The sequence below is a fragment of the Eleginops maclovinus genome, chromosome 22, assembly GCF_036324505.1.
Source record: "Eleginops maclovinus isolate JMC-PN-2008 ecotype Puerto Natales chromosome 22, JC_Emac_rtc_rv5, whole genome shotgun sequence".
In the NCBI taxonomy this organism is placed as follows: Eukaryota; Metazoa; Chordata; class Actinopteri; order Perciformes; family Eleginopidae; genus Eleginops; species Eleginops maclovinus.
In genome coordinates, this window is record NC_086370.1 from 3,801,770 (window position 1) to 3,826,943 (window position 25,174).

Consider the following 25,174-nt stretch of genomic DNA (forward strand, 5'->3'; position numbering starts at 1 on the left):
CAGTGGGTACAAGCTCATGCTGACCTAAGATTGGCTTTATTGTTAAGGACAGCTGGCGCCAGTTTATCTGGCCCCAGATGCTCCGGTAAACACCTTATTCGTGACCTAGATGACAGTTTTAGGTAGACGTATTATCCGTGCTTGTTTAGTCTGGCGTTTGAAGAATGTTGATTACCCATTTGGAACTAGTTAAAACTTCTTCCTATTGTCGAGATCTTCAGGATTGGTTTGGCAACCGCTGTGGCAACCCATGTCTACCGCATATGTCTTGTCAGTTCTCTGGCCGTAACTTCGAATAAATCCAACAGTGTTTTGCCATCAAGTTCCTGCTCTCCAGCGTCTCTCTGTTTTGTCTCCATTGCTTCAGAGGTTTCCACCACATTAAGTACAACACATCTAAATCTACTTAGATACTTAACACCCCTGTTAATACAACTATGTCAGCCTGCTGCAGTGCCCATTTAAGTTTGATTATCAGAGGAAAGAGGAAAAGTTAGCATAGTATTATTTAGCATAGTATTTATTAATAAAACAGTGACTCAGGGTATGAATCATGACTGGCTGATTGTAGGACAGACTGGAATTGATCTAGCTATAAGTTATTTATTTTGTCTTCCTTTATTTATTCAAGAACATATGAGCACCATTACATTGAATATTTGCCAAGTACACAATTAGATCTGATTGCTTTCTTATTCATACGTTTTCTAATAGTGCTGCTATCTTGGTTTAATTCTTGGTAAAATTAGGTTTGGAGTCAGCCCATCTCTTTCCACGAATATGAAAGTTCCCCAAAAGTTAAATGTAACCGTACAAAAATAAAACACAAATCTACGTCCATTCTTTTGCAAAAATGTCTCTAATCAATCTTGGAGTTGTAGCGGGTGCAGCGGGAGTGTGAGTCAGGCTTAGAGACCTGGCATCAGTGTCTGCAGCGCGCACAAGAAGCGCACGTGAAGTGGACGCGTGGCATCACCGCTGCCCTCCAGGAGCGGTGATGCGCGAGCCGCCTATATAAGAGCCTCCAACATGCCGCTGATCGGTCATTCATGCACTTGCTGCGAGACACCGCCTCTGGAAAACACCCCCCTACTCCGCCTTCACACAGCCACGCTTTCCAACAGCTCCACATTTCAGCAGGATTTCTCTCGTGCTCCAATGTGTGCAGCATCTCATTTCAACACTAAAACTTTGTCGAAGAGTCCCAGGGCGCGCGTGATGCTCCACAGCAGCGAGTTAAACGCAGACTTGTGCGCGCTGCGACTCCACATGAATTTCTGAGGAAAAAGAACACTAACAGGACCTCCCCCCCCCTCTCTGTTAAAGGGTCACCAAGCAAGTAGCCTCCACTTTGGGCATGGACAATGGATACTCTAAGTCTGTCAGTGAACGCGGTGTCCTACACTGTGGCGGCTGAACTCTCCTATGTGGATGATCCCTTTAACGCGCCCGTCCGGGGCATCGCGCCATGGAACTTCACCATCCTGGCGGTGCTCATGTTCGTGGTCACTTCGCTGTCTCTGAGCGAGAACTTCCTGGTCATGTTTGTCACGTTCAAGTACAAACAGCTGAGAAAGCCCCTCAACTACATCATAGTCAACCTTGCCATCGCTGACTTTCTGGTGTCGCTCATCGGTGGAGTAATAAGTTTCCTGACTAACGCCAAGGGTTATTTCTTCCTTGGGAAGTGGGCTTGCGTCTTGGAGGGATTTGCTGTTACATATTTTGGTAAGTTTGGGATTGTTTTCTCCCCCAAGTGCTTTAATTGTAAATCTGCATTGGAAAACTTTCAGAACTGTTTGATTCAGTCAACAGCTGTTTTAAATGTATTCCATTATGTGTAAAACAGCTCCATATTGCACGTCCTAACACTTCCATCTGTGGTGACATCAACATCTGCTCACACATCATGCTAATTTGCAGATCACACTTGCAAGAATTATGGACATTAATGACTACAAATCTCATTCTTAATTGTAAAACAAGTTCAGGCATCAGTCAAAAAAAGTCACATTTGTGATATTTTATGAGCTCATGGTGTAGATTTTTGTAAACAGTTTGATACAATTTCAAAACACACTTTCAGTTACAAAGGCGCAGTGTGAGGCTTTAAGACAGGATTCAAAGCCATACTCAGAGCCTCCTTACATACTATAGTGCATGACTTGTCATAAAAAGTGTACCAGCACCGTGACCACGAATAACATTAATGTAAAACAGTGGATTTGTGTTTCACTATTGAAGCTCAGTTTGAAAGGTAACAGGTTCTCAACGGGGACTCTTGCATCTGGTAAGTGGCCAGCAGTACATTAAATCAAGAGAAAAGAGAATACTTGGTTCATTTGATAAAGGCGCCCTTATTGAATAAGCTAATCAGGTTTGTGAGATCCCATTTTAGGACATCTGACAGAAGAGGAAGACACGGGATGTGTATGTCACTGACTGTCAAACTTCCACATTTGTTATCATCAAACGTGTATTTATGATGAATATTCAGATATTATGATTGTGGTCCTTCGGAAATATGATAAAAGCCCTTTATCCCTTTTTAAAAATCCTCATATAATGTTATGAGTGACAGTATGACACGTTGATCTTCTCCAGGTCTTTATTACATTGGGTATTGCTACTTTAATTCAAATAGCCGGGAAAATAGGCTTTGCACATTGCCAATAACTAACATCAAAATCATCAAGACAAAAAAGAAAATTGTCATTGTATTCATGATTTGCATTTGGTTGTCCAAAGTCTTACCACCACAATATAGGTCATTTTACAACTCTCTCTCTCTCTCTCCCCCCCCCTCTCTCTCTCTCTCTCTCCCCCCCCCCCCCCTCTCTCTCTCTCTCTCTCTCTCTCTCTCTCTCCTATAGTACTGAATATTTTTCTGATTTATCATAAAATTGTATGCAAAATAAATATGGCAGTTGCAAAAAATATATTTCAGTAATATTTTAGCTAGAAACTGAGTTGTACTTATATGTATAGAAAATACAGAGTAATAAGATTATTAATATTAATTCATATATTTGGATTTATTCTCATAAACAGAGTTATTGGGTTTAAGCATTCAGGAGTCGAACAATAAAGCTGAATAAATGAATAAAAGGCTGCACGCTGCTTATAGATAAATATTAAACTTAGAAGCTGGATCGTGTATCAGGATATCCCAATTTATGATTTAATCACAATATGATTTAATTCCTGGATCCTGGTGTTTTGGGTGCAGCGATCAAAAACAGCTTGATTAAGTAGTGATTAAAAAGTGAATAATGAAGGGAAAGAGCGCTCTACTTACAACATTAAACCATATTCTGTGTGTAGGATGAGATGCTGCCACTATAAGAACCATCTGACGTGATACATTACCATTGAGGAAGATAATCAATAGCCCACTGAAGTGAAGCTTTACATCTTCAAGTGGCTACGGGAGTAATGCCAATTTCAGTCTTCATTCAGCAGTTTCAATGATTGACAACTGTGTCGCATTGCTATCACCTGTGTGTATAGTTGTGTGTGAGGGGGCTCCCTGTGTAGAATGCCCATATTAATATACAAGATGAAATCATTTTTTTTGTTTCTTCCATCCATGCACACCTGTGCTTTACAAATAGGTGAATTAAAACTTGAGACAATCGATGGTTTTCATGAAAAATACACTCTTTGATGGTATTTGACCACAAAGCTACAAAGACAATTGAAGTTGTGGTGTTAATGGTATTACTGAACCACTGCAGAGTCTTTGTGATTTCTTTGGACTCCCACATTGTACTACAGGGGACTTGAACCGATGACTCTCTGATTCCCAAGCCAAGTCCCTCTGGAGTGAGCTACTGCTGCCCACACTTTTGAACAAGAATTTGACAGAACTGAACCACCTGGTTTCCTTACTTGGTCCTCTTCAGTTAAGTATAGTAGGCAGACACTAGGACTACCTGAGGGTGGAGAGATAGATAATTAACGGGTCTGTGAGAATGACTTATTACCATAATTAAGGTCTTCTTTTTTTAGCCCATTAGGAGGTAGCATAATAGCCCCACTAAGGATCCTCAAACTATTTCTAGTAACAGTTCCACCACTCTGCATAGCACAGCGGAGAAGTGCAATGCCATTATATTATTAGGAAATAATATTGATTTGTAGAGAATTTTCAAAATCCACCCAAAATGTAAATTGTTAGATTTATAAGAAAACCAATAAAAAACATTTGGTATATAAAAAGGAAAACTGTAGAAAAAAAAGGGAAGATAAGGACATTATTTAAAAAATAAATAAAATAAAAGACACATTATAGGAAATGAAAACTCCAATAAAATGAAAACTGATAAACACAATCTAATATTGTTATGTACATGTTTATAATGGTCCGATCCCGAATTGACTGCTATGCACTGAGCTTCTCCTGTTTGCTTTAGGGATCGTTGCCCTTTGGTCCCTCTCCGTTCTGTCCTTCGAACGGTTCTTTGTGATCTGCCGGCCTCTGGGGAACATCCGTCTGCAAGGGAGGCACGCCATGCTGGGTCTGCTGTTTGTCTGGACGTTCTCCTTCCTCTGCACCTTCCCTCCAGTGCTGGGCTGGAACAGATACACTATAAGCAAGATCGGAACCACGTGTGAGCCTGACTGGTGAGCTATTAGCATTTTATAATCTCTGTCACCAACAAACAGCTGCTGTTTGACTGTTTCAACTGTCAGACCACACAGATAAAATATATCGTGAAAAGGCAATTCACCTAAAGCTCACCTAACCCTAACCATGGACGTTTTTTGTTGCAGTGTTTTAGTTACTGAAACCAAAACAAATGATGACTGATATGATTTCTGCAATAACATGTTGCTGTTTGACTTTTCAAACGTAATTTTAAGTGGTTACGAAACACCAGACACACCAAGGTATTCAGAAATCAGGTTTTACATTAGACCTAAACTTTAGAACAACCAACTTTAAAGGTCTCCTATTATACCATATTTGAACAATATATTGTAGGGCCATATCTATACAAAACATGTCTGTGAAGTGTTTTGTTCAAAATACCACACATATCACCCATAGTAGCATGCCTCACACCGCTCTATTTCAGCCCTGTTCCTGAAGTGCTGATTCTGTGACTGTAGCTTTAAATTAACTAGCTGCTGCTGGCCACGCCCCTTTGGAGCTGCTTGCTGGCCACGCCCCTTTGGAGCATCCGCATGCAAAGGTGAGCTCTGCGAAGAGAAGTGTGTCTACAATCTACCAGAAAATACTCAGCTTAACGCTGCCGTGATTAAATGCCATATTATGTTCCAAACCACATCCAGCATTATTCCTGAAACAGTATGGAGCTCAACATTTCTCTCTCTCTTTCCACAAGGACGGAACCTTTTATATTACACACAGTCTCTCTAGCAAAGTGTTAGCTCTGAGGGTTAGCGATGCTTGCTAATGTAAACACAGACCATATGATTTCCTAAACACGTGGCGCATTGTTTCTGATACAGCACATAGCTTGTTCTTCCTCCAGTTTACCACTAGAACAGTGACATTATATGTATATTTATAACAACTTTGCTCTAAGTCCCTCCTGCAGACATCTGGCTGAATACACAGACACACAGCTGGGGAGGGGATTCAGCTCGCGACTATGGCGTATGATAGGATGGGACGTGCCAGGAGTTCAATGTAAAGCCAGCCCACATTTCGGTTATTACCTCATAGCAGCAGCAAATCTGGATCAGCTCGTTTGTACCCCCGTTTTTGGGGGAGGTGGGTAAGGAGGAAAAGAGAGAGGGTTGTATTTCTAAAACTTTTAGTCTTACACACCGGGGACACATATTTATGTATAAGAGACATCACAAAGTGCATTTTGCATAATAGGGGACCTTTAAGGTTCCAAACTTGTGAAGAATGTATGTTAATGCATGTTATTGCCTCTTCATGATAAGTGCGTAAATTAAACAACGGTCACAGGATTTGCAGGCAGTAAAACAAAGCCGTAGCTATATACAAAGGCAAGCTTCAATAAAAGAAAACACAATACAAAATACAGTCTCTTTATACAAAAAGCATCAAAGAGGAACAACCGGGATGGCACAAGGATCATGGGCACCAAATCCAAAGGAAACATGAGGAATAATCCAAATACAGAGACAGGAAAAATTGACAACCAGGGAAACATTGATGAACTGACAGAGAAACTCTGGAAAGCACAGGCATATACAGTGCTCAGCGTAAATGAGTACACCCCCGATGTTATATTAAACCAACGAGTTTAATATAACATCTGTTTAACTTCTAACATGAAAGTAAGGTTAATAATATATCTTAGATTACACATGTTTCAGTTTTACTCAAATAAGGGCGATGCAAAAATGAGTACACCCCACAACAAAAACTACTACATCTAGTACTTTGTTCGACCTCCATGAGTTTTAATGACAGCACCAAGTCTTCTAGGCATGGAATGAACAAGTTGGAAACATTTTACTACATCAATCCTTTTCCATTCTTCAAGAATGACCTCTTTTAGAGACTGGATGCTGGATGGAGAGTGAGGCTCAACTTGACTCTTCAGAATCCCCCATAGGTGTTCAATTGGGTTCAGATCAGGAGACATACTTGGCCACTGAATCACTTTCACCCTGTTGTTCTTCAGAAATCCAACAGTGGCCTTACATGTGTGTTTAGGGTCATTGTCATGTTGGAAAAGTGCACGACGACTAAGAGCACGGAGTGATGGTAGCATCTTCTCTTTCAGTATAGAGCAGTTCATCTGTGAATTCATGATGCCATCAATGAAACGCAGCTCTCCGACACCAGCAGCACTCATGCGACCCCACATAAGGACCCTGCCACCCCCATGTTTCACTGCAGGCACCATGCATTTTACTTTGTATTTCTCCCCTTTGCGACGCCATACAGTTTTGAAGCCATCAGTTCCAAAAACATTTATCTTGGTCTCATCACTCCAGAGTATAGAGTCCCAGTAGTCTTCATCTTTGTCAGCATGGGCCCTGGCAAACTCTAGGCGGGCTTTTTTGTGCCTGGGCTGTAGGAGAGGCTTCCTTTGTGGACGGCACCCATGCATGCCATTCCTCTGCAGTGTATGCCGTATTGTGTCACGGGAAATAGTCCCCCCAGTTTGGCTTTCTACTTCCTTAGATAACTGCAGTGAACTTGCATGCCGATTTTCTTCCACCCTTCTCATCAGAAGACGGTTGCGATGGTTGCAGGTCCATCTTTTTTAAGTTTTTGTACCACTTTTGCTACAGTACAAGCCTTTGCGGTGTAAAGAAATGATTTTATTTCTCTTCCATGTGGTGCCATTGCTAACAACACGAAATTTCTTTAAGTAACACCCTTTTAGAGTTAATTGGCTGCTGGACACCTGTGTAAGGAATCATTAGACTCACCTGTGGTTGATTATTGTTAAATTAGACATTTGTAGTCTAAAATTTAGCTTTGCTCCAGAGACTTTCAGTGGGGTGTACTCATTTTTGCATCGCCCTTATTTGAGTAAAACTGAAAAATGTGTAATCTAAGTGATATTATTAACCTTACTTTCATGTTAGAAGTTAAACAGATGTTATATAAAACTTGGTCATGTCAACATTTTGGAAAATATTTTTGTGTTCATTGAGATATTGTTTAAAATGTTACTTTTCAAAGGGGGTGTACTCATTTACGCTGAGCACTGTATAAAGACAGGACCCATCACATGACAAGACACAGATGGAGAGGGAAAATAAATACACAATGGCAGCAGAGTGGTTACACACAGAGGACAGAATCAAGGTGTGGCAGACAATCACAACAGGCTGGAAAACACAGGAAATGAAAACAGAGATGCCACAGGAGGAGATATTTCAAAATAACACACACAATCAAGATCATGACAAGAACACTTTTAGTCGAAAAGATAATAGCATTAGAAGTAACCATGCCACCTAGCTTGTATCTACAAGCCAAAGATCGAGTACAAACATATAACCCCTACTGTACCTCTAATATGGACATATTAAGACAATGTCAGATAATGAACTACAAATTGACACTGTGGCAGGTGCAACAAAGGAAGACCTGCTATGATGGCTGATGATCCTTATTCCCTTTGGTTAGTCTGCTTCTCCTGCATCTCTACAGTATACATGTGTCAGTCTCTGAAGGCAAACAGTCCTGTAGGCTGCTGGAGCTTCATATGTGCACACTTGAACAGTTTTTTGATTCTATTGATTTTAACCTTTAAATCATCTGGGAGTTAGTTGACAGGAGAAGCAGTAAAATGCTGCTGTAATGTCAAAAGTGGGGGCAGGGGAGGGCTCTGCAGCTTCTGTGAAGGTTTGTGCAAATACGGTTCAGGGTATTGCTTCCCCTGCAGGGTATGTGGACAGATCTGAGGTCTGATTGGTTTAAATAACCACCAACTACAATATAATTCCAGTTTTTTTTTACTCTGACATGGTAGTGGGGTGATCTTAGTTAAATTAGCTAGCTTTGAGCTAGCTTGCTTCCACCTCATCTTGCGGTGGTTGCACCAACAGCTCTACGCATCGTTTCCACCGCTGTCTCTCTGCAGTTCCTGAGTGACTGTCGTATTTTAGAGGTGGATTATCCAATGAAAATAATAGTCATTTGTAGATAGAATTGTCCAAGCTTAAACGGTAGATGTTTTGGGGTTGATCACCTCATATCAAAGTGGAGTTGAGGCTGTAACTATAAAATAAGGAGGCAGAAGAGGCTGAAACGACTGTAGAACAGAACAAACTACAGTGTTGTATGACCATTTTCTGTGGGTTCCCCAATAAAAGTGATACCTTTATGATACACAACTTCATCTGACCCATTCTTACTAGAAAAATATCGAATGCAGCTGCTTTCAACAAACTCATAATCCACTGCACAGGCTACAACTTGAGATGTAGAATGTATCTCTTTTAACCGAACCAGACTTTAACCTTATGCTAGGGTTCCATGTAATATTTCCCCACACATAACCCTTTATCCATTATTTCTCTGATCATTTTATCTCTTTCTGGGCCAGCCAGAAAGAGATAAAGATTATAGTCTTTCCACCCGCCCTGTGGCTCATATGATACTGCTACAGTTGTTTTATCCGACAGAGTCTTATGGGAAAAGTCAAGAAACAGGTTGGATTTGACCTTGCCTTGCCTCTTATAAGCTATTTCTCAGATGAAGCACAGCTGGAATGAGTCGTTCAGACAACACAATTAACAGATCACATATGGAAACACCCGTCGCATAGATGACCTGTTCCACCCCTGACTGCATGCAGCACGAGTTCTGTCAGAAAACATTTGGTTAACAGCAGGAGCGTGAAACTGCACAGGTGTTTGAGTTCGTAATTGCTGCCACATGCACAGCATTTCAAAAGCCTAGTTATGCTCATCTTTGTCTCACAATACAGGCAGCTATTCAGGCCCACATGGCTTTGGACATGGAAGGCTTTAAAGGTTGGTGCAGGTGAGATTTAGGTGGCTGTATTCTTGGTGAGGGTTTGAATAAAATCTAGTTGTCTATCTAATAGAATGTTGCTGACTTTCTTCCAAATCCCTCCCAGTGGTCTCACAAAGACTCCAGCTCATATCCCTGGTCCTGGACCTGCTGGGTGATATTAGACATGGAGGCAGAATTTCAATTAAGATAGTAATGACATTTTCTTGATTCACCCATTTGTCCAGCTTTCCGGTTTTCATTATACTAAATTGTTGACAAAAACTGTATTTAATTTCATTATAGTTTTGTAATTCTTTAATATGTTGTTCAGTCACTTTAAGTAGTGAGAACAGGTACTGCTTCCAGATTTTAGGCAGCTAAATCATTTTTGTTAAACCTTGTAGTAGGTTAATGAAATACCTCCCGAAAACTCAGGGTTGCTTTCACTTTGAAATGCGCAGCAAAGCTGATCGCAATTTAAATGGAAGAAGTTCACTCTCGCAGTCAAGCCGGCCACTGGTGAGAAGTGGCACAGCAGCTGGTGATGAGAAAACAGACTCTTTTTATTAATTATAAGGTATTTGGCTTGTGATTTTACCTGTTCATGTGAAATCTCATCAGAAAAGCCTGGCAGTCAACCACAATCTTAGATATGGTTTAAATGCTGTCTGTCTGACATGCTGAAGTAGCTCCTTAAATCACTGAATCTCATTACTGTAACCTCCTGACCAAAAGATAAAGCTGCTAAAGAAACTAAAGGATACCTCCTGTCAGGTACATCAATATAGTGATCGATTCAAGTCTTAGACTTAGCTAGATACATTGTCAGTACAATGCCAAGACCCAATTGACCATTCGCTAGGTCCTGACCCTTGATCTCTGACTGATTTTGGACAGACAACTAAACGGCTCTAACAATCATGCATTCATTTTTGAATTCTTAGACTGGTTTTGTGGATTTTGCGATGGTTAAAGGTTCTACCTGCTGCATGTGTTAAAGTAAGGCTTGTGAACCAGAGGTTGAAAGTAGAAACACATTTCTAAAACGTTACGTTTCTACGGAAATGCTGTGGAGCCAACATTAGACGAGTCCGTTAAATAGCATTAGCATATCAATGCTATGCTAGCTACTGAAGGTATACTGAATATATACACATGCTGCTTTCGCTTTACCACAGTGAGAAAGTGACTTCTACGAGCGGATTCTCCCTCACTGAGCGGCCGTCACTGACCCACAAAGATGAGTCCCCTGAGCACAGTGCATGGACTCCACCTGTTAAGTCTAAACATATTTTTAGATCAATATAAAACTTTGGCAGAACAAATAAATGACTGGGAAACACTGGGGTGTGCATGGAAAGGGAAAGATTGCACTGGATGTCGCTTATTATAAAAACTATGTTATCAGCTGTCATTTAAAACTGTCCTCTGAATTTGCCTCTCAAATACTTCCTGTGTGTCCTGAATATTAACTTTATTTTGTGCAGGTATACCTAACACATCCCTCACTCCTCTGCTATGTCTTTTAACCACAGCATGGCACTGCATGGGGCTGAATGATCTGTTTTGTTAAACCAAGCCAATCTTCACACATCAGAGAATACTATTTTGCACATGATAATAAATTCATGAGGCCTGAAGTGTGAATCGATCCAACACAAACATGTGCAGGCCACATTTGCCTGGTTCTACAATGATTAAGATGCAGGCACACACACACACACACACACACACACACACACACACACACACACACACACACACACACACACACACACACACACACACACACACACACACACACAGGTAGGTATTCTCATGTAAATGACATAATTAGACTAAATTGGTGGTCTCCGGTACCCTAATTGAGTCTCAGATATTAGTTTCATCTGTGAAATTTCCCTTTCAATTGAAGCTCAAATGACATGCACAACTGCAATCTTTTTTTTCCAGCCAGATAAAAGCCTCTGAATGTCAAGGTGACATTTAACAGACAGCTCATAGCTGGGAAATTATGGGATTTTGTTCTTAAAGGGACACACAAGTGTTGTCAAACAAACAGTTTGGTTGTTTTCTGTCTGAATGCACCCATCTATTGATCCATTTAGATCTATTTTTATTTATAGTTCACTAAGTGAGGCTATGGATGCAACAAGCAATTATTATATCAACACATTTTTAGATTAATTCATTGGTTATTGACTAATGTATAAATTGAATAATCATTGCCCTATTCTTGTCATTTGTTGACCGTAATCTGAAACACAGTCTGAATGTTAACATCTTGGTTCTCCGTCTCTACACAGGTATTCCACCAACATTATAGATCACAGCTACATCATCACTTTCTTCGTCACCTGCTTCATTCTGCCTCTTGGAGTTATATTTTTCTGCTATGGAAAGCTCCTGCGGAAGCTCAAGAAGGTCCGTATGAGTTCTCACACGACAAACATGGAAATCGTTAGTTAATTAATGCAGCTCAGACTTTCATTCATGTTTAGGTCTTTGATTAAATGTATTATCATTATCATCAGAGTTAAAACCATTTGGAAACATTGGTTGCTTGATTATGCTATTATTACCTAAACAAGTGTGATATGGTTTATTCAGGTAAATTGCTTTTAGAAGAAGAAGGAGCATTGAATATACCCTTAATGGTCCCACAGAGGGGAAATGTACTTTCTGCATTTGACCCTTGATCCTAGTGTTAGGGCTATTACAGTATGTATGCCGCTCGGGGAGCAGTGTAGGGAACGGTGCCTTGCTTAAGGACACCTCGGTAGCACTTGGGTCTTTTAGGGACTTGAACTGGTGACCTTTAAAAATTAAACCCTGATTTAAAGACATCACTTTACCAATGTAAGTCGATGGGGAAAAAGTATTTCTGGACCAAATGACTTCACAGAGTAGAACATAATACTACTGTTTGGCCAATGTGATCAACTCTTTGACGGCCAGTGCTTTTACTGGGGGCTTGCTTTTCACCCTCTGTCTGAAACGAGAGCCTAGTCTCCTCTGATTGGTTAACTGGTTGCAGCTATTGTGATTGACAAACTCCTTCTGGAGGGAACTTTAGGATTTTAGTCTTGCAGACCATTGAGATGCACAAAAACGTATACAACACACTGCAGGGAAGGGAAAACCCAAACAAGCATAACACAGCCTCTCTAACCCCAGAAGTATCAGTTATTGTTGGCCTGTCCTCCTGTAGCTTTGGCTTTACTGCGTGTTTACCACCATGGTCAATGTGATTACACTGGCTTTGAAATAAAGCTGCAGGTGATATTTGTTACGGGATAGAGACATATTTGTCATGTTTGTTTCCAACTCTAACCCTTAAACTGGAATGTATCACATTTTCATTGTTCATTCATAAAGGGTTGCGCTGAAAATGAACACATTACCATTTAATTAGCAGCTGCACATTTTTGTTACTTTCTGTAGAGGCACTCACAGTACAACTGCAGAGGGTAGGCCGGTTCATAAAGCCCAACTTCAGTAACAACAAGCTGTGCAGAAAGACATATTGAAACCAAATTCAATGTTCCCTGTGGAGCGTTTCTTTATTTTTTTGTAAATGAACACTATTTAAACAGACCTCTGACAGAAGATTTCTGTTTGTATGGTCCTGTTAAAATCATAATGAAATAAAAACAGTAATAGCTGAAGCATTCATTCTGCAGCGCCTAGTAGCCTCAGAGTTGTTTCAAAGGCCCAATTATGTGAGACACAAAACATTTCATTTCTTCAGACATGAAAATATTACATTTGTTTATTAAAATAAAACAATTTGGTGCAGGTATCAGCTATGATCAGACATCTTTTCCCGAAAGACTGTCTTAATTACAGTGACATATAGCCACTCATGGTTCTGTCCCCCCAGGTATCTCATGGTCGTCTGGCCACCGCCAGGAAGCCTGAGAGGCAGGTGACGCGTATGGTGGTGGTGATGATCGTGGCCTTCATGGTGGGCTGGACGCCGTACGCAGCCTTCTCCATACTGGTCACAGCTTATCCATCCATCCATCTTGACCCCAGGATGGCATCCATCCCTGCCTTCTTTTCCAAGACAGCTGCTGTCTACAACCCAGTCATCTACGTCTTCATGAACAAACAGGTAACTGAGAGTTGAAATGTCAGAAACAAATACTACTTAACTCTGACATTTTGATCCAGTTTGCTTCGTTTATTTTGGTATTTTTCGCAGTGCCCATAAGCAGTGTAAAGGGAAAGTCCATTCCTCTTTCCTGAGTGGAGACTCTGTTCAGTAGATGAAAGCTGCTGCCGAATACTGAGCTGTTCTTTTTCTGTTGTTGTTGGGTGTTAGCCTGTCTCTCAATAATGCATGGTGTATGAATAAATGAAACATGAAATCCAGAGAGTACAATTGTCCATGCGTGGCTCTGTTAAAAAATACATTAGCCACCTATGGTATGCTTGTGAGGCTCACAGTTCTTCATGCCATTTACATGTTGCTGTCTAGCTCCTTTTCCTAGTGTAAGTGAGACACACCTGCTTTCATGCAGTATGGAAAATGGAACCAATGTCCCACAAGAAGGGCATGGGTATATTTTCAAAAGACTTGAAATTGTCAAGGTAGTCTCTTTTTGACTCTAAATGAATCCTTATGAAAAAATAATCATTCAATATTTCCATATTGGAATGTCCCACTGCCATAAAACATATTTGCTGCAAACCCCATATTAAAAAGATATATCTCTTCTGTTGGCAACATCCTCATGTGTGGTACATGCCTAGAAAAGCACCAGGACGTGTTTTCTTTACAATACTTCAACACCAAGCATGAATGGTGTTGGAAATAAAGCCCCCAGTGTCCTGTCCCCTACAGAGGACTGATATGAAATGTTCTGTCTCAGTAGTCTATGGCTGTTATGTGAATGCTGTATTCATCAGGATGCACAGAGTGGGACAGTTGTTTCCCTCGTCACCTTAAATGGTCCGAGCTGTGTCCTGAAGCCAAACACTGATGCCCCGCAGGGCTGACTGCTCATAGAAAGCTGGACTCAGCAACTGTACTTATTTTAGTATCTCCGGTAAACATGAGCATGCGGTGCCGTATTAACTCATGTCACGTTGGTTTTCTTTACCTCAAACTGCATTTTGGCCTCTCCAATTTTAAAATATCATCCTGTGAAGCAGAGTTTACACTCCATGTGAAACTGAAGTTCTTTAATGACCTTTTCATGTAAACATGTACCCCGCCATGTTTTCACAGGGCTCCATTGTCTTTGCAAGTGTTTATTGTACATGACAGGCCTTTGTGTTTTAAATAGCATCTTTTAGTCCAGCCAGCAGAACATTAAAACTGCCCATTCCGTTCATGACAAACATCACCATGAATGCCTACCATGCAGTTTAAAGTGTTTTATTTTCAGATAGGGATATAGAAGTCCAACTATATGTGCTTAGCACGATTCCTAGAACACACCTTCCTTTTCAGGGAGCTGAATGCACTCCACATGTCCATCAGATTGGCCCACTTTTGGAAAGGCACTCACTGTTGACAGACATCATATTGTGTCTCCAATAAGACATTGACTGGATGTTAATAAGGATGCCTATGAAGCTTCAGCCAAACTGTTCTCCTTCCACACTCATTGTGCCTATTGAAGCCAGTCAACTTCCAGTGCTTGATTGCGATATCACACTCGGTTCCGAGTTACATAACAGTGTGAGAGGAACCAGAGTCTCAAGGGATTCCCGTAATGCATGGCTGGTGCTACTTAGGCCACATTTTTACTTAGGGAGGCAGCCTCTTGGGATCTCTAGGATGTCAAAAGGTCAAATGTAAAAGAACATTCTAGAAATATATATTTTCCACTTCATCTTGTATTATTTAAAATCAGTTTTACATAACGCCTACACTGATTAATATTAAATATATTAAAGTAAAGCATGTAAGAAAAGGAAGTTAGAAAAGTTTAGATAAGATACAGTGCGGTGACATGGAAGGGGAAATTTGAATATTCCAATGTGAGAAAGCGTACTTTATTATCCTCTCGCTGCCCTAGGTTGAGTTTTTGAAACTTCTAGCATTAAAGCACAAATGCAAGTATGTAAAACCATGATCACCATTGGAATTTTCACACTCACATTTTTTTCAGATTATAAAGGTAATCAAGCTAACAACAAATGACTGACATTGCTGGAATGCAGGCCAAAAAAAGAAAATAGCACTGTTAGTATGTAGCTGTGCAATAACTAAAGCAAATAGGAAGTGAAAGAACTGAAATCTGAAATATATAGAGTCCCATTAATATCCCAAACCTGCAATGCAGGAATGAAGGAACACCTATGGGAGAATGTCCTAATAATATCAATGCCTATGTACTCTTCACAAGATGAAAAGTTATCACATAAGCACTCTGTACTCTTTGTACAGTTAATCATACACTATTTAGTTTACTTTCTCTTGGGGGGGGGGTCTCAATCAAAAGAATCACAGAGTATCATACTGAGTGCTGAGTCGACACTTGCCTGTGCCAAGACCAAAAGTACATTCCAAAACCTTGGTGCTTCTAAGCTATATTCACCCAAAAAACAACAAAATAAAACAGCCGCAGGCATAAAAGTTGTTGAGCAAGCAGCGTTTAACAGCCCATATTTATGTTTGTGTTAGACAGACTGAATCAATGAAGAAGTCGTAGTAGTCGAGTAGAAAAACGTGTATGTAAACAGGTCACAGTCTACGTGACTACCACACGTACTTCAGTAAGTATCAAACATACTCTTTTTAAAACCCAAACCCAATCTTATTTTAACCCAAATTCAAAATTGTTCAAAATGTAATATAATAGAATGGTCACATGTTTAAAACTGCCACTCTGATAGCTTTTTCCCATCTTCAACCAAACTGTTATATATGTACATTTGGGAGACATTGCCCACCACCTATTTTGTCATTTAGCTGTAATGATGTGGTCAGCATAGCAGTGATTAAGTCAGTAATGCAGGCATAGCATAATAGATATGTTTTAAATTGGTGTCAACATTCTTGTGACAATGTAGAACTCAGATTTAAACTATTGTACAGATGCAGTGTAAATGATAATGTGTTTCCTGTTATTCCTGATGCTATTAGGATGACATGTACGGACCTTATTCCCTGAATGGTAGTGTATTCAAAGCTATATTTCTCAATGTTGGAGGGATTTATACAAGTGCTTGGTGTAAGAGGTTTAACAGCTCATTTAGGGTCCCAGAGTGAACAAAGGCATACACATTGTAGCTTTTTTCATGACATCAGAGGTTTTACTGCCACTCTTTGAAAGCATTACTGAGTTGAGGGGAGCAGTTAGGAGGCTTGCGTTTTAAATTAGACAGTTCATTAAGGGTCAGGAATCACAAGTTCTCCCTGGGGCCTCAGAGAGTGTGAGGTCCACTCAATGCGCTCAATGAGTGTTTTAAATTTAAAGCTAAGTGGAGACCAATGATTGTGAGTCTATTAATGAGGAATGGTTGAAAATGGCTATGTTAAGAACAGCTTTAAACAGGCCTTGACACTTCCAAAGAGTACAAGTATAAATGTTTGCAATATAGTGATGATGCTCTCTGACTTTCATTGAAATGTTTAAAAATATATATATAAATTGCGATGACTTATTTTATCACTCCATGCAGAAGCGATTTGTTACATTGGGAGGCTAGCCATGGTAGTTTAACATAAATAAGGGAAGCAGCCGGAAAAAGCTAGCCTGATTCAAAAACATCTTCAAAACTTTGCTTTATCAGTATATCTTTTTTTCAGTTTGTGAACAAATTAAAGCAAAGGTGATTCAAAATGTTAATAAGTGATTTCTAGAGTAAGTGTTGGTAGTTGTATTTTCAAGACAGAGCAAGGCTAGCTCTCCTCCTGCCTCCAGCTAGCAAGGCTAGCTGTTCCCCCTGCCTCTCAACTATGCTAATGTAGGGTTCTAATTTCTATAGTAAGATGGTCTAAAAGAATCCAAGAAACTTCTCATGTAAATTTAACAGGACTTATTTACACAAATGATATGATAAGTTTACAATGATATGACAAGTCTACAAGGCAAACACAGCAGTGGTCCTTATTCTCTTGTTTTCTGTCCAGTTCAGGAAGTGCCTCATGCAGCTCTTCTGCGGCAAAGGGACTATCCCAGACAGCCACCTGAACCCGACCTCAGAGCGACCTGGGATTACTGCAGAGAGTCAAACAGGAGAAATGTCGGCTATTGCGACTCGCATCCCCGTGGGGGGCAACGGATCTGATGATTCTCCAACCGACTGTGGCTCATTAGTCCAGCTGCCGATCGCAGAAAACAAAGTGTGTCCAATGTAAACTAACCCTCATACCTATACGTATGTTATCCTATAGGGTGTTATCCTACCCCCACAATCCATAATAAGCTTCTGTGATCTAGATACAGTGTGTTTCAAAAACTGTAGGGACAAAGACAGAACTGTTTTCAGATTTTGGGGAGATGGAGGATGCAGTGTTAATAATTGTCAACTCTTAAAGGGTTTCCATGGTTGGTGATTGTTGCATTTAAAAAAATAAATGTTCACTTACAATTCGGGATGGATACCAAACCCTAGCATGTTTTTAGATTGTTCAGTTTTTGATTTTTAAAAGTGGTGGCCAGAAGGAACTCTCTATTGACCTCATTGCACGCCTGCTAGTTTGCCACATTAGAGGGCACTCTATTCAACTGGCCCTTTATATCCCACAAGAGTCTGCTGAACACGCAAACCTTGACATCTTTAAGCAGAGGGCTAGCCAGCTCTTAGAACCCACAGTTCATCCAGCCTTTCATCTCGTCCTCGCCTTCTCCCTTTGATGCCCTGGGATGGTGCCTGCAGAGAAAGCGTTATTTTTCTATACTTTGGCATCCTTATTCATCTCTCCATGCCAAGAGGACGGAGCAGCACTCTTCTGCTTCAGTTTACAGTTTGGGTCAAAGCTTTCATTTCTTGTGAATACGGTCAGTGGGACTTGGAGATGCCAGTCTCCTGTTGCCTCTGTTGCAGATGTAGGAGTACAACATATTTATGAAGAGCCAGCAGGGGGTCAACATACGTTCACACATGTATATACATCACACAAGTGTACATACACAGAAATTGCAGTTCACTGCCTGTATTGTGCTCTCTATAGGCACTGTGATGATACAATGTACCAATAAATATCCTAGCACAAGAGTGGCTTAGCTAAGCAGCCAGGTACAAAATCAATGAGTTGTGCCATCATAATCGCAGGTTTAACAGCAATATATTAGTTAAATACTGTCACACAGTTGAACACTGCAGCGTTGTATTGTGTTAACACGTCTTCTATTTTGTGGTGCATGTTTGTTGACTATTACTGGATATTTGTCAAGACACTGGTAATTTCTCTATGCTGTCTGTTTGCAATGTACTGAGTGTGTGTTTCAATCATGTTTTGTCAGTTTGCTTTGAGTAAGATTTAGATTTCTTTAAGAACTAATGCATCTGTACCAAATGACTTGTGATGCCTTGATACAGTTAGCATACCGACATGAGAACATAATGAGGACGACTGGCTACTGCAACTACTTCTTAAAACTTTATGGAACTTTAGCTGCATTGATCAATTTTATTTTATTGGCAAAATTCCTCTGTGAAGTGAAAAAGTGGCTGTAAAAGTATAGCTATCACCCTATACAGTTGTACACTTTTAAATCCGGATAAGCTCATCATTTTTGTTTCACAGCTGTACACTTTCTGTATTGTACTGTATGGTGGATCTTTCAACCACATTTATGCAGCTTGTAGCTGTTTTCAGCAAAAAACACCTAAATAAAGCAAATGTATGGCACCATTCCAGCAGCAAAAGGTGCACAGATAAAGCTAGCTACCATTAGCATGAGTAAACACCTGAGCTTTGCCAGTGTAATCAGTGTTTGATGTACATCAGCTAGCTTGTTTGTGCTAATCTTTGCTCACTAGGAAAAAGAATTGAGGAATGCAGCTTTAAGTTTTATATATATTCTTACCTTTCATCTGCCATTACCCGAACCCGTTTATGATACATGGCAATCCAAATTCTTTGCAAAAAAGAGGGAAGTAATATAGGCTAAATTGTGTGCAGTTGCCAGTAGATATTCCCAATGTTCAGGTCTGTCACAATTTGCTATTGCTGTTTGCGAAGTAAACAGAAAAAAAAGAAAAGAAAGTCTCATTGTGCTTTATTGCTTAATCCTAGTTCAGCTCCTTTCAAAACCTACATATTTTTTTATGGTTGGTGCATAAAATGAATACACAGCTAATTATGAAATGCTCAATTGTCAACAAAAATAAATACATCACAGACTGAATTGGTGATGATTATAAAGCAGAGGTATATGTATATGTATATATATATATACAGCCGCGGAAAAAATCAAGAGACCATATTTTTTCTTAAATCTTTATCTATACATGTACGGCAGCCATTCCAGTGTGTGTTGAATTCCATCATAGAGGACAAAATGCCAGTAGTTTATACTATAGAATAAAACATTTAAAAAATCATTTAACTCAAAAGACAAACCTATAAAAAGTAAAACAAGAGAAACTGATAGCCTAATGCTGAAGTGGTCTCGTATTTTTTTCCGCAGCTGTACTATATATATATATACTGTATATATATACATACATATATACATATTTTAGGGGTGTTGTTTTTGTTTATGGCACAGGGATTTGGGTACGTTCTGCATAGAAAGCTGCATACATGTATTCTAATAACACTACATTAAAACAAACAATATGTTAATCACTGATCCAGTCAGTATTGTCATATGATGGTCCAATTGCATCTAACATGCGGCTCCGAGACCACTGAAGCATTATCAGTTTATCTGTTTTTACTATTTATAACTATGTCTTTGAGTTAAATAATAATAATAGTTATATTACTTTTAATTTGTAATAATTGGTAATAATAATTATATTATTATTGTTATTATTATATATATATATATATATATATATATATATATATATATATTTATTTATTTTTATTGTGTTCTATAAACTACTGATAACATTTATCTGTGTTGGAATTCAACAGAATGGCTGCCATACATGCAGAGATTGAGATTTAAGAAAAATGTTGAGCAATCAATTAATTTTTCCCAGAGCTGTACTGTATATGTACAAGGAGTATTGAAATCGCTTTGGGCTGACAGGGGTTGCTGTCCAAATATATTAAGAAAAAAGGTCCTTTGTCTTTTCCTAACCACTATTCCTTCACCTCAGTGAAAAAGGTCATGGGCTTTAGGGAACATGTGAAGGAGAATTTATCGGGAATTGAAAAAAACGAATGCGGTGCTAAAGAATCCGACTGCACTGACACCATAGCGGACGTCATTATTATGGGTCGGCGGATGTTATTGATGTGCATTTGGAGCGGGAAACTACAGTTCTCAAACCGTTCATAGGACGACTTGGTTTAGCCTAGTGTTGAAAGGTCAAAACAAAGCAAGTTGTAAAATTATGAAAAAGCACCATAACTTACATGATCAAAGTTTCTCGATCATGATCGGTAGGTTCTGTCACGGTAAATGTTGCAGCCGACAGTATTATTTCCTTTCCTTTCTTAAAGATGGTCCAGTTTGTCCTTACCGAAAGGAGATTATAGGCTAAAAAGAAGCATTGAAGCTGCTTTCCTACCATCTTGAGAATCTGAACAGTTCTTACTATGGCTGACATTTAGGTACTTCCAGGTGATATCCCTCCATTAGGAACCTTCCAAAGCAAAATTGACAATTTGTCTGCAACCGGGGACTCTGTTTGACTAAGGAAGCTTTTTGTCAATTTAGAGATGAATTTCATTCGAGGTTGAATTATCCCAGAAGTGGAGGTGAAATAGTACTCACAAACTCTTGGAGTACGTTTCGGGAACAAAACTTTTCACTTTAAACTCGGCTTTGTCGATCACCAAACTTAATTGTTTAAAAGTTTTAAATTTTATCCCCCAAACTTGATTCTTTTGAAATCTTTAGAAAAAATGTTCAGATCATGTACCGAAGCTGGAATGGACAACCAGCACAGTGTTTTTTTCAACAGACCAACAAAAGCTAACAATTCACTTTGTTTTTAAGGGTTTAAACTCTTATCTTTGCACCAAGTGTCATGTAAATATGTAAATAAATGTCCTGAATCCCTTCTCAAAGGAACAGTTCTGATGCATTGAGGTATATTAATGCGTCGACATGCGCGCAGGCGTGGTATAAAAGACCCTATGTGCCAGGGGCTTCATCTTAAAACATCTCACAGCCAGATAACAAAGTGATGTGAATGCTCAAAACACCTTCACCATCACATCATGGTTTAGATAGACAGATAAATCATCATTCAAAATGGAATCACCCCTGAACATAAGCGACGCGTGAGGCTCAGGTTTGGGAAGGCTATAACCAACTTTTTTACCTGACGCTGCCCAGAGGACAACGTTATTATGAAGGCTACGCACACACCACATATGCGCTTTATAACTGAAATGCACGACAATGCATGACAATCTATCTGTGGTTTTGTAATGAATAAATTAAATGAATACAAAAAGAGGTAAAGTTTACAAGCAAAAACATTACAATCCAACAATATCGTAGCTGTGTAGTCACCACAGAAATAGTGGATTTACAGAATACTGTGGAGCAGAAACACCGATACAGATAGTATTATGTTGGTGTATCAGGCTGTAGTGCTGAATGAAGCAATTGTTTATTGTTGCCATTGGCAACATGTGCATAATGAGACGTTTAGGTAACATCGGTAAATTGTAGTGTCAATCAGATGTCCTAATCAATCAGTATTTATTTTTCAGAGGGGATTGACACAAACATGCCTGCGCAGGCGCTTGCACGCCATCAGGTCAATAGTATGATCCTGCAATAGCGGAGGCTGCAGAGCAGCGCTAATGTCAAAGACACATACACATTATTTCAAATTGACCAGGATGCAGTGACACAAATATTTGGGGAGGTTTAGCCTTCCCAAGTCTACAGTACCCGCCCCCATGCCTCTGAACATTAAGACAACACTTTGATGATATAACATTTTAAGCTCTTCTGTATTATTTGTGTCACATTAAATCAACTGTACATATTGTACTGCTCATCTTCCATCTGTTGATATGTTGCTATGATGTCCATATTCACAAAATAAAGTGCCGTTACTAACAACGGCTAACCCGAAGTAAATGATAAAGCTGTTTACGGACGGCCATCTTTTCCAACTTGTGATTCTGGAACTCACTCAACTCGGATGTGACGTCACTCCCAGTTCCGACGTCCAATTTCCCAATGTAAATGGAACGCAGAATTAATGCTTGTCAGTCCGTCGTCATTGAACCAGTCAAGTGTAGTTCAGCTTTCTGTGTTTCTGGTTTAATCCTTGAGTTTTCCCTGTAGATGTGTTGCTCCCTTTTCCTCATGTCATCATAGTTTGTTCCCTCTTGTACCTGCTTTAATTTAAAAAATCTTGCTTTTTAAATTTTTATTTCTATACCCGCCTTGCCTCTTTTATACTGCATATGGATCCTGCCTTCCAAACCAACGGGAAAGCATCATTTTTAGGAGACTAGGCTGCTTACACACAGACCCATATTTAGCTGTAGATACAGTAGCTGTGTAGTGTAGGGGCTTTGGAAAGCAGGGACTCCCCCTTGGACATCTGACAGGATATAAATCAAACAAACCTGCCAGTGTTACATTTTGGTGCAAGCATTACAGACTGCACTGCATGCTGATAACGGGAGAAATGGGAGAAAGCTCCTTTTCTCACACTGAATATCCAGCCACTCCAGTTGCTTATTGCGTTACAAAGCCATGACTTTTTCTTTTGAATGTTATTTGCAAATGTCTTGACTAACTTCACAGGATCTATTCAACCTGGTTATAGGAATATCTGTATCATGATTGATGTAGATATTCTGGACAGGACTCACTCCTCATCCTGTGCTCCATTGGAAGACTTTAAGGTGAAATTAAAATATTTGTCCTCAAAGATAATGCAGTCCCACCAAATCTCTGGATGATCAGAGGATTCTTAAGGCTTTTTTGTAAAATGGTTGTTATATATAAATACCATAGCATAGCCTACATTTTTCTGATTGAAGGTGATTTTGAGTATTCTAAAACCCAGGTTAAGTGAATATACAACACACTCCGTTATCAGGTTTAGGGTTATCTGTATTTTGTACCATAAATCTTTGGAACCAGAGAAAGAAAGAAAATGGGATCTATGTGAGTCCTTCAATCCTACATGAATCGAGTCTAGCTTCTGCTAAAAATGATGCACTGTATTGGGTGATTCTCTGAATTCGGTGCACAATGGGTTCTCTGGTTTATGAAAAATATATTTTTAAAAATTGTGTTTCTGAACATTGCATCTGATGAAGGACTATTTGAACCTCTGAGAAAATACGTTTTCCCACCTTAGGCATTAAATCCCAAACATTACTAGGAATTTCTTTGTCACTTAGGTTGTTTTAAATTCAACCCCATAACAGGACAATTTGATTCCTGTATGATTATAATTCTAAAACATATTCAAACCAATTCTTCCAGTGCCTTGGTAATCACCTGTCCCTTGTGTAAAATAACTTATTGGAAGTATATTTTATTTGATTCTAAATAATAATAATTTGACTGTCAAGTAGGATATGGCAACTTAACGTACAAGCGGTCTTCATAAATCATGAAAATATACTTTAACACAAACATTAGATTTCGTATATGTTCTACTTGTCCTCTAAACGTTGCATACAGTTCAACAAACATGTATCTAATATTTGTTATTATTATCAAAAGATTTATGAAAATGTGTCAAATAACAGGGTTGAACACACTGTAACAGGGTTGAACACACTGTAACAGGGTTGAACACATTGTAACAGGGTTGAACACACTGTAACAGGGTTGAATGAATGACAACATTTAATCAACTTGAAATTGACTTAAATTCATTTATTAAAACAAACATGAGGAAAGAAGCATATCATAAGGTATGTAAAATAACATCACATTAGATTGAACGGATCTGTCCTATGAGAAGAAAAATGAAGAACAACAGCATAGGCTGAATGCTGCATACAAAATCTATCTGACTGGAATTGGTTTAACAATGTAACAATTGACATCACAACAGTTACACTCTAAATATAAACGTTAACATTAAAATAATTTCATGTGTTCTTCACAGGCTTTAATACAATTCATCTCTCATCTGTAGTATCAGCAGTAAAAAAGTACATTGCTGTCTCTTCTAAAATCTGAAAATTGAGCGTTCACTCAGCACTGAACTAATAAGTTTGATGAGTGAATGTGGATTTTCTTATCTGATCTGTTGTTCCTGCTTTTATGGTTCTTTCATCCATTAGTTAGACAGTCTGTCCCAGATCTCATTCTGAATTTGCATGTGACGTGAATCAAGTCCTGTCACAGGCTGAGGAGGTGGGATGAGCTCAAGCACATCATCAAAAGGATACCGTAGTACCTCCTCTTGTAGAGGCCAAAAGAACCTGTTTTTGGTTATTCCAGCGTGGTGCATGCATTTGACTTGGACGTCGATTTCATTTGTGGCAAGGATTATTCCTGGATACAATGTTTTATCATAAGTGAGCAGACACCACTTCCCTATTACCTCTGGGTTATCCCAATTGATTTCTTTCTGCCCTTGTGACACAGTAGCTGGCGACACGGTAGCTGGGACTTTCCTGACAAAGCTGAAATGCTTTGTATTCCAGCATTCACATAC

The 25,174-nt window shown here is 39.4% G+C and overlaps 1 protein-coding gene across 3 annotated transcripts; it reads left to right on the forward strand.

Annotated features, from left to right (window-relative positions):
* The first annotated feature begins 1,073 nt into the window (after window positions 1-1,073).
* On the forward strand, window positions 1,074-19,551 carry valopa (vertebrate ancient long opsin a). 3 transcript variants are annotated; one of them, XM_063874189.1, is made up of 5 exons: window positions 1,074-1,728; window positions 4,416-4,626; window positions 11,737-11,854; window positions 13,314-13,547; window positions 17,523-19,551. In XM_063874189.1, the coding sequence occupies exons 1-5, from the start codon at window positions 1,365-1,367 to the stop codon at window positions 17,748-17,750; spliced, it is 1,155 nt and encodes a 384-aa protein (XP_063730259.1). In that variant the 5' UTR covers window positions 1,074-1,364; the 3' UTR covers window positions 17,751-19,551. The 3 variants fall into 3 exon arrangements, with proteins under 3 accessions (XP_063730259.1, XP_063730260.1, XP_063730261.1); XM_063874190.1 differs by having other exon boundaries at window positions 17,528-19,551; XM_063874191.1 differs by lacking the exon at window positions 17,523-19,551 and adding an exon at window positions 13,638-13,662.
* Window positions 19,552-25,174: the final 5,623 nt, after the last annotated feature.